The sequence below is a fragment of the Sardina pilchardus genome, chromosome 1 (genome assembly GCF_963854185.1).
Source record: "Sardina pilchardus chromosome 1, fSarPil1.1, whole genome shotgun sequence".
Lineage (NCBI taxonomy): Eukaryota > Metazoa > Chordata > Actinopteri > Clupeiformes > Clupeidae > Sardina > Sardina pilchardus.
In genome coordinates, this window is record NC_084994.1 from 29,269,674 (window position 1) to 29,287,173 (window position 17,500).

General features: G+C 43.1%; 2 protein-coding genes across 2 annotated transcripts in view; both read left to right on the top strand.

The window, feature by feature from the left end:
- The window catches only part of LOC134087744 (calponin-1-like), a 15,343-nt gene extending 6,448 nt beyond the window's left edge, over positions 1-8,895 (top strand). Inside the window, exons 2-7 of the mRNA XM_062541444.1 lie at positions 896-1,017; positions 1,566-1,635; positions 3,998-4,135; positions 4,742-4,858; positions 5,510-5,656; positions 6,332-8,895. Of these exons, the coding sequence (XP_062397428.1) occupies positions 896-1,017; positions 1,566-1,635; positions 3,998-4,135; positions 4,742-4,858; positions 5,510-5,656; positions 6,332-6,556 (819 nt within the window). The 3' untranslated portion in view covers positions 6,557-8,895. The remainder of the gene's footprint in view (positions 1-895; positions 1,018-1,565; positions 1,636-3,997; positions 4,136-4,741; positions 4,859-5,509; positions 5,657-6,331) is intronic.
- Positions 8,896-12,084: 3,189 nt separating this feature from the next.
- Positions 12,085-17,500, top strand: part of LOC134087571 (CSC1-like protein 2) — an 88,001-nt gene continuing 82,585 nt past the window's right edge. The window contains 1 exon segment of the mRNA XM_062541159.1: positions 12,085-12,451. The gene's annotated coding sequence lies outside the window, so the exon portion shown is untranslated.

Consider the following 17,500-nt stretch of genomic DNA (forward strand, 5'->3'; position numbering starts at 1 on the left):
CAGGTCCTCGAAGGCTTCTGATGGATGCATGCACATTTGCAACTACAGTGGATCCTTCTCACTGATCACTTGTTTTACTGCATCCTCAATTAAGCTACCAATTAGCAGGTGTGCGTTGGGTAACTGCATGATACCTCATGGCCCAACATGAGGCTGAAGACTGTTAACAACACCCTGCTTTGTTAAAGCAGCACTAAACAAAAAAAAGAGATGAGAAGCACACCAATAAATGTCTTTGTAATAAACTATAAACATAACTCAGATACAATATAGAGGGAATGCAGACATCCATCTGTAGAGAGAGAGCTCAGAATTCTTGTCAGTAGGCTATCAATTTGCACTCTACAATGTGGCGCCTGGTTGGAAAGATGACTTATACAGTGACGAGTGCATAGTGAACACTATATGTTCAGAACTTGTTGCCTTAGAAGCAAATTATACATTGATGTGTAGACATCTGTTATGGTTTGGCTGCAAGCACTCTCATCAGAATAGGGCTGGCTAACTAACCAAGATCTGTGGTCTTCCGGGCCCTCACCGTTGACTTTAAGGCACTTCTGCCTGGAAGGCACTGCTGCCTGGAAGGCACTAGGACTAGTGAAAGGGACACTTCACCGATTAGCATTAAGCTTTGTATCTTTAGAAAACTAGTCATGTTTTTGAATGGTCGCGCATCATTCCCACAGTTTACCTTGAGATGGGAGAAATACGGATTTCAATGAAACCCATGAATAGGACTTCCTGCTTTCAATGATGTGAAATTATGATTTTTACATCATTGAAAGCAGGAAGTCCATCATTGAAATCTGTATTCCTCCCATCTCAAGGCAAACTGAGTGAATGATGACTGGGTTTGACCCCATCACCTCTCAACTTTGACCTTTGACCCTTCCAGTTGGCTGGGAAGTACGACCCGATGAAGGAGGAGCAGCTGCGTCTGTGGATCCAGGAAGTGACGGGGCGCCGCGTCGGCGACAACTTCATGGACAGCCTGAAGGACGGGGTGCTCCTGTGCGAGTGAGTCAGAGGTTAAAGGTGAAAGGTCACCAACCAGTGCCTCCATTTGGAGGCTCTTGTTTGGCAGGGACAGTAACAGGGGAGCTACATCAGGTGCGTAACTGAAGCGTTCCGTTAGCGATGCGTATCCTGCAGCAGTTAATAATCACTATCATCAATGGATTTAGCTACTGTACTCCAGATGTGACAATGGGGGTACATTCAAAAAAAAAAATAGAGCAGTCTTTTACGCGTCGCAAATGGAACACTTCAGTTACGTGTCTCTGATGTAGCTCCTCTGTAACTCCCCGCACATTTGCAAGACATTTCAATCTTTGTAAGTAGGTATACATGCCCTCGCCTTGCAATACTTACTACCAACCACACATATTTCTTCAAAGGGGCCAAAACGTGTCCGATTTATTTTCATCTTGCCTAAATATTGAAAATGAAAATGATACTAGTCTCCACATGATCAGTCAGAACAAGACGGCGCACTATCCTTCCTTTCTGTTTCCTTTTTCATCACTCCATTTTCTTCCCCTCTTCCCCTCCTCTTTTCTCCTCAGACTCATCAACAAGCTGCAGCCGGGCTCAGTGAGGAAGATTAACAACTCCGCAACCCAAAACTGGCACCAGGTGAGGCACACCTCTCCTTCTCAGTGTGTGTGTCTGTGTGTGTGTGTGTGTGTGTGTGTGTGTGTGTGTGTGTGTGTGTGTGTGTGTGTGTGTGTGTGTGTGTGTGTGTGTGTGTGTGTGTGTGTGTGTGTGTGTGTGAGTAGATGGGGCTGAAGCCAGACTGAGTGAAGATCAACAACTCCAAACCCTAAAAACAAGGATAGGGGCTCCACACTCCATTTGAGGCAAAAAAAAAAGCTTTGGCCAAATCTAGCAATAGCCAAGGACACACACACACACACACACACACACACACACACACACACACACACACACACACACACACACACACACGGCCCCTGTTGGAAAGGCTGAGGAAGGTCGTGAGGAGTGAGCAGATTATGCTGTGTGAGAGCTGCGCAGTTTGTTCTGGTCCGGTGGGCCCGGTTTAGCTCAGAGGAGCATGCCTGTCACCGCACAAATCATACGTGTGTGACGCGGGAAATGTAAGCAGATGGGAGAGCCACACATACCTAGCGTCCGCTAACGGGGTAATGGCGCGTCTGGCCCCCGAGACTCCCATCTTGAACTCACTGACTTTGTCATGACTCTGAGTTTCTTTTTTTTTGTTCTTCTTTTCTAAATGATGTCCCTTACTGTCTCTTCGACTGCCTTTTGCGGCAGCCTCTCTTTTAGTAAGTTCTTGTTCACATGTTTTTATTCACGTCCTTCATTTTTCCATACCTCTCTATCTTTCTGGACTACCAACATTTCCCTCAGTTTTTTCATACCTCTGTATCTTTCTGGACTACCAACATTTCTCTCAGTTTTGGATTGTGTTGGTTGTCTTTTTGACTTTGGTTGACTTTAACCAGCACATTCACAATTGATCTTTGGTTTGATCCACCCACTGAGAGACTTCAGCTACACATAGCCTTAAAGGTTGTGGGTTCAATTCCTGGCTTCCACCATTGTGCCTTTAAGCAAGGCCCTCAACCCTTTGGGCTTATCTCTTGTCATATAAATGTGAGTCACTTTGAATATAAGTCTCTGCTAAATGAATGGATGTAAAATGTAAATTCACATCCACTTCTATATCATATGGTCTGGCAGTAACTGGTAATGGCATGTCAGGCCTAGTACTCTCAATTTGAAACCACAGACTGTGTTAGACTGTTTTTTTTCTCTTCCTTTCCACTGATTTTTGGTTGGACTTAGTCTTGATATGCATTTTTTCTCACTCTATCCATCTCTTACCCTTTCCCTCCCCCAGACGATATCCATATGGTCCCATACACTCTCTTTTCATTTTCTCATGATGATCAAGGATAATTTTACCTTTTATTTCTCTCTCTCTCTCTCTCCTACCCTCTCGAGTGGTATCAAGCTGTATATGGTAATGTAGAGGCAATACAGTTTGGCACAGTGGACTATATGTTTACATTCCACGACAGCAGCTGTTGAATTAGACCAGTATCAGATTATGTGTATGCTGGCTCTGAGCAATATAACTACGGTAGCAATTTCTCACCTCTAAGTGAAGGAGTTGTAAGCTCCTTGAGTTGCAGAAAGCCCAAATGTAATTTCAATATAATTCATATTCTCTATAAAAATGATTAATCGAGCAGTATACAGTATGTTGCCTTGTGGTATAAAGTGGAACATGTGAACAAAATGCGTAGATTCAGTTGTAGCATTCTAGCCCTCACATGATGTGGCCCTTAGGTTTTTACATACCAGTAATTTGCACCCACTGAATTGAAAATTGTGAAAAAGAACAAGATGTTGTGCCTTTAATGTGTAATTGTCTTGTCATCCTCGAAGGGTTTCTTTTCCTCAGTGAGACTCATCGTTAACTTTCACACTGGGAACACTGAATGAATGAATGAATGAATGAATGAATGAATGAATGAATGAATTAATGCATGAATGAATGAATGAATGAATGAATGGATGAATGAATGAATGAATGAATGAATGAATGAATGGGTGGATGAATGCATGAATGAATGAATGGATGGATGGATGGATGGATGAATGGACGGATGAATGAATGAATGGATGGATGGATGAATGGATGAATGAATGAATGGATGAATGAATGGATGAATGAATAGGATGAATGAATGAATGAATGAATGAATGAATGAATGAATGAATGAATGGATGATAGCCTACATGCATTCATATGCAGTACATGTAGACTCAACAGTTGCGAGCTACAGGGTGGTCCGACTGCTGGCTACCACTGATGTACCATTATTAATGTCAACAAACCTACCTGAAGAACATTCTTGGGATAAGATTAGCAGAATTATGAACATGTCCCAGTGACTTAAATACCATGATACTACCATGTATTCATCTCTCTCTCTCTCCTCAGCTTGAGAACATCGGTAACTTTGTGCGAGCCATCACTGAATATGGACTCAAGCCTCATGACATCTTCGAGGCCAACGACCTCTTTGAGAACACAAACTACACACAGGTCCAATCTACACTGATCACCCTGGCCGGAGTGGTGGGTACTGACTTTACAATGCAATGCAATGCACACACACACACACACACACACACACACACACACACACACACACACACACACACACACACACACACACACACACACACACACACACACACACACACACACACACACACACACACACACACACACACACACACACACACACACACACACACACACACACCAAAAAAATCATGTAAACCCTATATTAATTTGAGAATAGTTCAAAGACCTGCTATATATAAAGTATGGATTATATTGGGCGTACTATACAGTAATGATTTATAGAGAATATTGTAGTGCATGAGGTAAGAATTGAACATTTGGTTTGAGCCAATGTCAGTGCCTACTAGTTGGGGTGATCTTAGCGAAGCTTTCACTATTATTCCTATTCCTGTTCCTTCGATAAATTCTTACCTACTGTGCCTCCGGTAATTTCTCTGACAAGCAATGGTGTAGTCTCGTTAGCTGTAGTGGTTATCCTGTGATCAACCACCAAACGTTAATACGTATCCTTTGCCTATTTTAAGTGGGTATTATACTGAGATGATGACAAGCACATGATAGACGAGGCCTGTGCTGCTATGTCCCGCCTCCCAGGCCAAGACCAAGGGCTTCAACACCAAATTTGACATTGGGGTGAAGTACGCTGAGAAGCAGTCACGCAAGTTTGCCCCGGAGAAGATCAAGGAAGGACGCAACATCATCGGCCTGCAGGTCTGTGACTGTCTCTAATTTCCTGTGTATAAGCCACATTGTGCATAAGCCGCAGGGCAGTGTTTTTATGCAAGTTAAAAGAAACAAAACAAACCATATGAACTGTCCCTGTGTATCAACCTCATAGCTAAAGATTTTGTAAAATCAACGCGTGAGGCGCGACTAATAGTATAAAAGAATTACGGTAGTTTTGTCAAGGCTACATGAACAGGGATCTAGTATAGATAGGAAGAATATGTCACCGGTCAATAGTCACTTAATAGTCCAATTTCACTCTGACGGCATCTGTCAGAAGTTTAATGTGAATTATATGTATGTTAATTTCACACTTTAACACACTTTAAAATAATTAGGAGCAACCAAAATAAAAATGTCATGTCTAAAACAAAAGAAAAGAAAGAGAAAGGTTTTTTCTTTTTAGATTTTAAGTTGAACTTTACATTACATTACATTTAATTACATTTCAATTGTGACTATAGTAGTGTTTTTTTTTTCTCAGGAAATGGAATTAAGCGAAACAAAATCATGTTCAAATGTGATTTCCTTATTAAATTGAGCTCAGTTATGTCTAGGAGAAATAGGATAGACATAGGCGAGATTGTCCTTTTCCTAGGGGACAATACCCTGATGTTGTCATCCTTCCTCTGCTAGATGGGCACCAACAAGTTAGCCAGCCAAAAGGGCATGACCTCCTATGGAACACGGCGGCACCTATACGACCCCAAGGCTGGCAATGATAACCCTCTGGACCAGTCCACCATCAGTCTACAGATGGGCACCAACAAAGGAGCCAGCCAGGTAAGTGGGCACTACCTACCTGCAGGGGAGCTAAGCCTGAAGGGGCCACGTTATACCCACTAGGGGGCAATACTTAAAGGGGCACTACCTGCGGGGGAGCTAAGCCTGAAAGAGCAGCGGTATTGCCACTAGGGGGCGCTACCTAAAGGGGCAATACCTGGGGAGGGGGGGCTACGCCTGAAGAAGCAGTATCATGCCCACTAGGGGGCGCTATACCTAAGGGGGGATTCCCAGCAACATGTGTGCCTTTGGGCAAGGCTCTTACAGTCGAGTTGCTCTAAGAGGCTAGGGGATCTGGCCATACATTGAATTGACATCCGTAAGTCACTGTGAATAAAAGCATCCACCAAATACATAAAGATAAAGGATGACAAAGGCAAGAAGCCTACCAAACATAAAAGGTGCTAGGGATGTTTTATACCTTCTTCTTCTAGTAATTCTTTATATATATATATATATATATATATATATATACAGTATGTATATATTTGAGCTTTTTATGTCTTTAATGCGACAGGACAGTGTAGAATGACAGGAAGTGAACGGGAGAGAGAAAGGACGGGATCCGGAAAGGACCACGGGGCAGGAATCTAACCCAGACCGCCGGCATTTCTTGTTCTAATTCTAATTCTTCCTCCTCCTCCTCCTCCTCCTCCTCCTCCTCGTCTTGTATAGGCGGGCATGACCGCGCCTGGCACCAAGAGGCAGGTGTTTGACACGAAGGTGGACCTGCAGCACTGCGACACGTCGACCGTGTCCCTCCAGATGGGCACCAACAAGGCTGCCTCCCAACGGGGCATGACGCCCCTGGGCCTCCCTCGCCAAGTCTACGACAAGAACTACTGCTCCAAGGTCGACGAGTACTACAACGACACCTACTTCGACGGCTACTCTGACTAAGCTCGATAAGGCAGAGAGGTCTGTCCACTCGAAAAGTAAACGACAACAAAAAATGTAAAATGTAAAAAAAAAAATCATAATAATAATAAAAAAAAGAGAATAGAAGAAAAGGAAGAAAAACACACACAACTGTTCAAGTCGTTATTGTTTACGGTCATGGCGTGACGGGTTCCGGGGGTCATGTTGATTGTGTTTGACTTGCATTGGAATAGCTTGAGACATGCGACACTCCATCTCTCACTACTGAGTTTAGTTTGACAGGGCGTGGGGACAGTAGTTTAGATTTAGGCAGAGACGGACACTCCTGGTTCCAAAGAGTAAAAGTCCTGCCAAGTATTTGATCCAACAATTTTGGAAACCAGCTCATCCTAATTAGCTGCCAGGTAGATCAGATAATTAGTGATTTCACCCGTGTTAAGTGCACAGGTAGAAAGAATATATGGCAGGACTTTTACTCTTTGGAACCAGGAATGTCCACCTTTGGATTTAGGTAAGGCTTTGTTCGACTTGTTAAATACTTCAATTCTAACTCAAATTGGTGTAGTTAGGCTACTTAATTATTCAACCGAAATAAGCTAAATATTCCAACCGATCCACTCCTACAAGAAGATTTCAAATCTGAAATCCATTTTGTTGTGTTATTTTTATATTTACATTTACAGCATCCCCAAGAATTAGTACATATTTGCTGCAATGTGGAATATCTGAAAAATAAACATTAGTCTAATGTAAAAATAAATAAGTACATACTGTAAGCTGTCACATACGACAACACATGAAATTGCTCTTTGGGATAGGTAACTAGTATCAATAGTTTCATCTTTTGAAATGTATCAAATCTCATTATTGCCTTCAGAATAACATTCCTTTTAATAAAGTGCCTCCCTAAGAGTCTGACTGAGGTTTACAGACACATATTGATACTGATTAGATTTGTTTGAAAGGCTTACTGACATACGTAGGACTTTAGGACCTCTAGTGTTGAGCTGGTGTTACTGCAATGACAACCTAGGCACAACGGTCATTATTTTTTATCCTAAAATGTTTCAGTTCATAGATTATTTTACAATCATGTCATTTTGGACATGTCAAGCATGTTTTCCATTTTATCTGCAGCACCAAGCAATGAGAATGTCACCTTATTTTTTGGTCGTTCCTGGCCATATATTTTATTTGTACCTCTCTCTGTATGGTGTTCAAAGAGAACTAAATCAAGAGTTTCCCTGTAGTTTGCTTCTCTCCTGCTTTTGCTTCTTTAAAGCTGATGATACACGAGGGAACTTTTTGAGCAACGATGTTGGCCAACAGTCCTGAGCATTGTTGTTGTGGCACTTTCCCATTGATATCGGACAACATTTTTATTTTTATTTTTATTTTTTTCTGGAGATCTTTAATCGTCAGTGGGCAAATTTTCATGATCATCCAATCAGGACACATGGAACCAGTTGCGTAGTTGCCCAGCAACATTGCTCAAAAAATGTTGTCACGCGTATCACCTTAAGGCTTGTCCTGTTTACATACAGACAGACATGTGAGCTAGAACTTGTAGTATGCAAACTGTATTAGTTAGAAAAGGAAATAAACAAAAATGCATGTAATGAATTTGAATCACATTTAATTGGCGGCAACACCTTTTGCAATGCAAAGTCAATAAACACATACCAACTCAATGAAAGAAAGTCATGAGTATGTTGCCCCAATACCTCCAACATGAAACAATAGACATTATTGGTAAAAACTAATTTGAATTAGGATCATTACTAAGGCCACACTCTCGACACTGTGCAAGTGTGACTACCGACAGTATGTGATTTCTTAAAATATTTCTTCATTTCAAAAAAATAAAATATTCCATCATGTTGTGGATTTGCTTAATTCTATTTCCCGTTCAGTTTCCCTTTTGTGTTTTCGTATTGTCTTTTTTTCTTAAATCTTTAAATGGACGCAGATACTGTAACTGTAATAGATATACTTTTTTTTGTACAATATAATATTCTCAGTTCATCAAGAAATAACTATGAAATAACTTAATTCTTCAAGTTTAAAATTAGTTAAAAATTAAATTAGATGTGTACCTTTAAAATGTACCATTCCCCAGAAATAGCAGCTGAGGACAGATAATGAGAGGTAAGTATTGCAACATCTTTTTCCACCGCACAGCGTTTTCTACATGACCTATAGATCCATGATGTGTCCTATTGTGTCATTACATACAATCCCATCTCATTCAGTACATTGATTTACACAATACACAGATGCATCCCCCTCGGGACAACACAGCTGTTATTGATTGGCGGCTTCACAAGCATCTATCCAGTCACTGTACACATCTACTGCCTCCGAAAGATCTGAAACACACTCAGTTAAGGTGGAAGTAAAGAAATATATAAATATATAAATATATAAATATATACTATATGCATATGACACATACCATACACACGTAGGCCTAATGGGAGGTGAGTTTGTCCGAACTACTTGTAGAGTAAAATACATTTGTTCATTAATGGAAATGGTCCTTTTCATGAGGCAAAAGCTTTTCCAAACATACTGTACAGGCTTTTTCTACCCGTGAAACTGACAAGGTTTGTTTGGCCAAGTCCTTGATTGAGCTCGTCGTTTCAAAATTAAAACATCCATATTGGAGGGTAGCATCATTCCATGCCTTAGAAGCAAGTTGTTGAACCACAGTGCGGTAACAGACAGGGCATCACGGAGTTGCCCACCATGACTAAGACATGTTTACTTCATTGTAACGGTAGTATGGAGACACAGTTTAAATTGTTTTGGTGTGAAGACGTTTTAAAGCTTCAACAAAATCCAAAACACACAGCATGCCTCGTCATAGATATATCAACAACTCTAGTACACTAACACTTCTAGGGCTGGGCTTATTGAACCCTTGTGAGAGCAGCAAATGTCATAAATGTCATAACACTATACTTTTCCAAACACTCAGTTTGTTTTCTATGGCAAGCTGTTAGTCTTATACCATCTCTATTCCCCCTTCACTGTTGATTCACTGAGTGATTGATAGAAAGGTTAAGAGAGAGTAAAGAGATAGAGAGAGAATGAGAGCGGTAAAAGAGAGAGAGAGGACAGAGGTACAGAGATAATGAGAGAGGTAATGAGAGAAGAAAGAGAGAGAATAAGAGAGGTAAAAAAGAGAGGAGAGACTAAGAAAGGTATTGGGAGAGAGAAGGCAAAAGAGGAGAGGAACATTCTCTACAACACGGTTGATGACAACATGAACAAAGGAAGTCAAAATAAAAGGATACAGGTAATGGGAGTCTGGAATTCCTCCAGGCAGACCGAACAGGATATAATCCCAGTGTTTCGGCTCCGCTCCCTGTGAGGTAAATTACACTTAGAAAAAAACAAACCCTTCGACACATTTAGAGATTGACAAACAGGTTGGATATAACAGTATGCATACATTTCAAAATAGTCTATAGAACATTGAGGTTAATTGGTCAGCTCAGATTCCTCAAAAGTGTGCACACACATTTCACCTACATTTTCACATCACACGCCTTCTCGTGGTTACAGAATGGGCACGTGAACTGTGTGTCAAGGTCCCCTGTCAACTTCTTTTTGGGAGGGGGTTTCCTCTTCGATTTTCGGCGACCCATAGTAATTTGCTTCACAAGTCTGAAACAAGAAACTATTTGATAAACATCAAAGTTATCATGCAGACCTGCAGCAGTCTGCTGAATTCAGACAGCTGTTGAGAGGTGTCAAAGTTACGAGACAGTTAAGCCTCACTATCAATGCCACGTGCATGGTCACTAAAATGAAATGAATAGCCCATGTTAAGTAATGTGGGGCACACAAACAACACAGAAACACCAGGTGGTTAGAGCAATGCTAACAGCTTCCATTTTAACTGCAGTTGACACTTTTCTCAAGCGCCCAGTTTTCCGAGTTACCTTACTGCAGTGATTACTTAAAACTAGATAAGCCTACAGAAACTAATAGGACTGGAATGTCAGTCCAACGACAACTTGTAACAAACAAAATTAACAACCAAGGAGTTCAGTTACCTTGTAACGCAGTGAAATGTTGTCAGTGATCAGACAGGAGCTCCAACCAACATTTTCCGGTTTACGCAGTAAGCTGTGCGTCAAAATAAAAGTCAAGAAATAAAGTTCAGTAGCCTAAGCGTGCCTTATGGAAAGGAGGCCACAACCTCTGATCCATGTTGACATGACTTTCTACACAACTGTCCCTGTAAGATTATAAACACATACGACAACACAAATGACACCAAATGACCAATATGGGACCGTGCTTTAGGTCCCTGTAGTTTCACTGGTTACAGAGGAACCCACACAGGGATACTGTTTCTGGGTTGGGCAGTCAAAGCTATTTTAAAGGTGGCTTGCCATTTTAAAATGTAATTTGACAATTTGACTAATTGATTTTAATTCTATCCTCTAAATATTCCAAAAGAGAGTGAAAGTACTAGTAATAAAATTGAGAAAGAATGCCCATGCAAAAGAAGTCTATGCAGCTACTGTGAACTAGTGAAGCCACTGTTCCGGTTAACTGCAGGCTAGAATTTCACATAACAGTCTATGATGTAACTGAAATTATTTGATACATAATACACATTTAAACATGTCTCATTCATTTTCAAATCAATCCCTCCATTGGGCAATAGGCTACATAAAACAATAATTCAGAACAAAATATTGACAGTAGCCTACTACAGATATGTGTGCCCATATCTCAGTGTGCCAAAACAATTTCTGATAGCTTACGTCACATTTTTGACAAATTCAGGCTATTATCATAGGTTTACATAACTCCACACGGGATACACGCCATTACCCAGGGTAAACGCTAGGGGCAGAATTTGCTTGGGGCGTTGTTGGATCCTCTCCAGACCCAGGACCAGTGCGTTGAAGTCATAGACCTAAAAGAAATGGACAAACAGACTCCGTCGTTCTCAATGAGAGGGGGCTGAAACAAAAAATCGTTTCCTGTTCATCGTACTGCGCAGACTCAAACTTATTTTGTGACGTTAGCCTGCTGTAACTCGTCTGATAGATCGAAAACCTCTGAAATTGTTAACGTTCGTTTTTTAATATTATTGTTATGTGTACTTGCCTCTAGGTAATGCTTTACCATATCAAACAGTAGGCTACCGTAGGCTACACGCATTTTCACTGATCTTGCGAATGACTCTCCGTCATGGTTTTCGTGCAGGCTCACTCAGCTTCTTATCCAAACATTACGGGCGAACGTTAGCTTCCCTACAACAGACATGCTAAAATACTTCTTTACGGGAAACCAACGTAATATACGGGGAAGAAGTGAATTAATTTTGCCTTCGATACCCTATATAGAATACACAGAAGCTATAAGGGAGACAAAGGGCATATGTTACATGAAGTTATGGGATCGCAAAAAAATCTGAAATCTATGGCCGTCCAAGGGAGTTAGCAGAGTGTTGATCACCAGCTCATTTCGTGTTTCTACTTCCGGGAATATGCCTGCCCCCTTGGTTGAAGTGCATAACGGAAGTCTGTCACCGATGGCCACCTAGCGTCAGCAGCGTGCTTCACAATGGAACATATTAAGCCTCCAATTGCCGGTATTTATATTCTTAGAGCGTCCTTGGCTATTTTTTTGCAGTTACGTCCGCACTGACAGAGAAATCCGACCGACTCTCTCATTTTTCTTTCTGAATGGGTCTATCAAAACATTGAGGCCATCGGTGGACGAAGTCTAACCAGCAGACGCAAACGAGCGAATGCTCTCTGATGTGATTCGTCATCTGCTGTTCAGCCTTGCCTAGTTGGATTTGTAGCCTAAGGATTTATCTCGTGTGGGATATTGTCATTAGAGCAAAGGAGACAACGCACTCAAAAGACGCAATCTTATCGACAGGTAAGATAAAATGTGGAATTCTGATCCGTGTATTTTGGAAAACGTAATGTCAGCGCAAAGACGTGGTTCATTTTCGGGAACGAAATGTTGGCGCAGCACTTGTGTGATGCAGACTGGAGTCCGTACCATTGTGTGTGGGCCCGTCACGCCTATACCTTGGACGTCTAATAGCAATACACTTCGTAGGAAAATGTTTCATGTGGACCAAATGGGAAAAGTTACGTGCTGAGTTTAGCCCATCTCGAAAGATATCATAGTATCCATCAAACATGTAAATACCATAAAACCCACGGATAGAGGCAATTATGTGAAAACTGCATTGGGTCAGTGCAGCTTTGCGGGATTCAGAGGGAGGACAAATTATAGACTGTCGTCCCGCTGTTGCACTCCCGCTCTGTGAGTTAATCTGCATTTGTAGTCAATGCATGGCGTACGGGGACACTACAACTAATCACAGCAATACGGTAATAATGTCAGTCTAAACGAATGGAAATAGCTTCACGGAAAGCGTTTGTTGACATGTGGATTATGGACAACCAGACACTGCATTGACACCCCTGTGCTACTGTACGATCGTCATTACATAAAGCATCACTGCTGAACTATTGTGTCGCTTTAGAGAAACGGGGAATAGCGCGCGCACCGCACGCACAACACACACACATACACACACTCAGACAATCATAAGCCGCTTGAATTTGTTGTCGAAAAACAACTTTCAGTAGCTTTCAGTGGTTCCTGTTCTAGGTTACCTACATTTGCCAAGGGAGGGTAGGCAACGTCCTTCATCAAAATGTGACACTCTGGCGCTATAGCCAATTGACCATAATGACAGTCCATCGACTCATTGGACTCAAGTGTGTGCTGCTTGACTATTCAGGCTGGCCGATACCAACACGTTTGGGAGGCAGATGCGAACCGCTGTTTGTCAGCAGGCTCCAGTCTGTAGCTGAAAAATGGAACAATGTTTCTCAAATAGAGGTCAGCGGAACAGACGCACGTTGTCTTACTCGTGTTATTTGAACCTGATACTTTTTGTTCTGGCTTTGTGCGTATTTGCAGAAGGAACGCTTTTGTTGAGCTACCTTTCATTCATACCTGAGCTGTCTCCCTACCTCTCTGTGGTCATCGTGTGGTTGTGTGTAATGCTTTGTAACATAATAATTTGACAGCCCTTCGCCAGTGAGGTGACCAGCAGGACAACCGTTCACCTCGCGCTTGCGTGTGTAATTCGAAGATAACCACTGTGGCGAAGTGTCACAGAGTAGTGAAGCACTGTTTACCCGTCGCAATTACCCCGAAAATGTTTCTCGCTCAATTACCAATCGCTGCGGTGTGTGTTTACGAAACATTCTGAATCATTTAGGGTTGTTTGATCAAGGTGACCAGGGAACATTTTGTCTCACACAGCTTTGTCCATAGGGAGGAAGGCACAGCACATGAGAGAGAGCTTCTGATCGATAGCACAACCACCTAAGACTGTTTTGTTTGTTTGTTTGTTTGTTTGTTGCACATTGTTGTAGGTATAAATTAAAAGAACAGTCACATCCTTGTTGCTCCCAAAGTGCAGACATGCATATCATATGGATAACCCTTTCCCATACCCAGACACCATCTGCTCTGGTTATGCCAACCTGTATTGGAAAGTCACTAATATCCCAGCCATTAATCTTCTTGAGTAGGCTATTAATTGTGAGATTATCGCTGTAAGCATGCCATAGAGAATGGATCCAGTGGGCGATTATATTTCCTCTATTACCCTCTATCCACTAATACCATCATTGCCCTCTTCCTTTGGCGCTGTGTCTCTGTAGACATGGACACATTTACACTGTTGGACTTGTTTGCACTACCACCCTGACACACACCTCATACTGGATCACACTACCAATCCTCAGTACCAATCCTTTATCTTATATATTTGATATTCTGCTGTTCTTTTTTAGTCATGTTGATTTGCTTTTTTATCATCCTGTTGAAACATTGTAGTGTATGTTGCGTGTGGTGTCTTAAGCTGCTGGGACTTTATGTGGACCGTGGATCAATAAAGTATCTATCTATCTATCTATCTATCTATCTATCTATCTATCTCTATCTATCAGCAATCATAGATGTTTCTCTAGCGGCTTTCAGTAGGGTCCATGTCCTGTTTTGTGCCACTGTGTTTGCCAGAGCTGTCTGAATGGGCCGAGGGACCGGCCTGGACTCGTGCCCCTCCTTCATTCACTAACTAGCTCCGCGAGGAGGTGTGGTGCGCTTGTGCGCACCGAGGCGTGATTCATGAAACAGCAAGGTGCCACTGCACAGACGTCATGAAGCCAGTCAGCTATATAGCCAGCCGACACCTGCCTGGACGAATGAATTCAATGTTTTGTGTTGAGTCCGTCTGTTTTTTTGTTGTTGTTGTTGTTGTTGTTGTTGTTAGGTTTGTTTGTTGCGTCTGTCCTCTTTTCACTGACGTGCTTTTTGACTGAAGTCATCAGACTCTAGCTTCCGGGTGCTTTTTGTCCAATGGCTGTACAATTTCACGGGCTGTACTGTCATTGTTAAGAAATTAAACTTTAAACGGGTCAGCCACATTTGCCAGATTGCAGCCACGGTTACGGTGTGCTTTGTTGCAGCCAAACCGTCACAGACAGTCAGTCATGTCCAACAGAGCTGACCGTATTGGAGTTTGAAATCTGTCATTTTCAAGTTCCTTTGTCATGGCCTTGCTTTAGCGAGTAGGCTAGTAGCCATGGGCACATACAACACTGTCTGTGCTTTGTGTGTTCTTGCCCAGCCCAGGGACTGTCCTGTCCCAAGGCAGAGTCTGTATTGATCTGGGTAGTTCCCCATATCATACGGTTCCCTACATATGTCTGTCTTTGGGTTGTTGTTGTTAGTCTGCCGGCCCCTTTTCTGTCAATCTCTGCCTCGCTCCTTCTGTTGTTTGCACGGGTCCCCTCATTTGGATCTTCCATGTCCCTGAACACTCTTTTTTCCCCTTCTCCGTCTCTGTCTCACTATCTCACCATCCATTGTCTGTCATCCAGTCCTCTCTTTCATCTGATTTTCTTTCTTTCCATCTTTTTTTCGCTCTGTCTTCATTGTCATCAGTTGTAAATTAGATCGTCTCACTGTATCTCTCTCTCAGTCTCCCTCATATTCTCTATTCTTTTCAACCTTTTTGGACCAATTTATTGGCTGGCTTGAGTTTGCCTGGAGGGCAGAGCAGCAAAAACCCTGACATTCATCTAGTTGTGTGTGTGTGTATGTGTGTGTCTGTGTGTGTCTGTGTGTGTCTGTGTGTGTCTGTGTGTGTCTGTGTGTGTCTGTGTGTGTGTGTGTGTGTGTGCACTTCAGACGTGAGCCATCTGAAGAGAGACGATGAAGCAGCAAGCCCCTCAGCCTCCCGGGGGAGGGCAGGAGGGGGGTGTGTGTGTGTGTGTGTGTGTGTTATGTCTGTGGGCGGGGTGCACTGCAGCTGTGAAATAGCCATAGCAAAGTCATATTATGAGAGACATTTAACACCACCGGTTAGCACACACACGACAACAGCCACGGCACTAGGGAGCCTTCACAATGCACACAAGCTATATACGACCCCCCGTACAATCTGTGCCCTTTAATGCAGGGACACTGTGAAATGGCCATAGCAAAGTCATGTTAGCACCCCCAGTTAGCATACACAATGGCAGTAGCACTCACATGCACACAGAATATGCAATCCTTGCTCCATATCTGTGCTTCATAATACAAGGACAACTAGAACGCCATCATATATTAGGTTGTGCTAGCTGGGTTGGCCTGTGTGTTGCATTCGTCCTATCCTCAGATGAGCTTCTAGTGCAGAAATGAGTGCAAATGTGCTTGTGTTCGTTTACTTGAGTAGTGTGTGTGTGTGTGTGTGTGGGTAATATGGAGATGTGTTGATTATGCTAACACGGTTGAGTTGACTAATGTGTCGGTTATGCTAACGCTGAGTTGAGTCATTTGGAGGAAGTGGTGATGGGAAGGGAAGGAAGAGAGTCAGGATGCGAACGAGAAGGCGAGGCACAGGAAATGACATCGGGACGGGAGAGAAGCACAGGAAAGCACATCGGGAGAGATGGCAGCGGGTAGCAACTTTAAGGGGGTGTGGGGGTTCTATTCAGAAAACTGAGAGAGCAGTTTTTTGCTGTTTGATCTGTTGTGGATGGAGGAGAATGATAATCAGAGTGAGAGAGTGGGAGGGAGGGAGAGATGGAGAGATGGAGAGAGCGGGAGGGAGAGCGAGAGAGGGAGGAAGAGAGGGGGAGATGGAAAGACAGGGAGAGAGAGGAAGAGAGAGGAAGAGAGAGGGAGAGAGATGGAAAGACAGGGATAGAGGAAGAAAGAGGCGGGAGATGGAAAGACAGGGGGAGAGAGAGGAAGAGAGAGAGGGAGAGAGAGGGAAATAGAGGGAGAGCGAGGAAGAGAGATAGGGGAAGGGAAAGAGGGAGGGCAAAGGGAGAGTAGAAGCACAGTACCTGTCCTCCTCTCGGGCACATGTTGTTCCATTCTGCACTGTGCCCTGCAGTAACCTCTCCTCCCCATGCACAGCACAGCACAGCACAGACACTACAAACACTCCTCCCCATGCACAGCACAGCACAGCACAGCACAGCACAGCACAGACACTACAAACACTCCTCCCCATGCACAGCACAGCACAGCACAGACACTACAAACACTCCTCCCCATGCACAGCACAGCACAGCACAGCACAGACACTACAAACACTCCTCCCCATGCACAGCACAGCACAGCACAGGCACTACAAACACTCCTCCCCATGCACAGCACAGCACAGCACTGCACAGACACTACAAACACTCCTCCCCATGCACAGCACAGCACAGCACAGCACAGCACAGCACAGCACAGACACTACAAACTCTCCTCCCCATGCACAGCACAGCACAGCACAGACACTACAAACACTCCTCCCCATGCACAGCACAGCACAGCACAGCACAGCACAGACACTACAAACTCTCCTCCCCATGCACAGCACAGCACAGCACAGACACTACAAACACTCCTCCC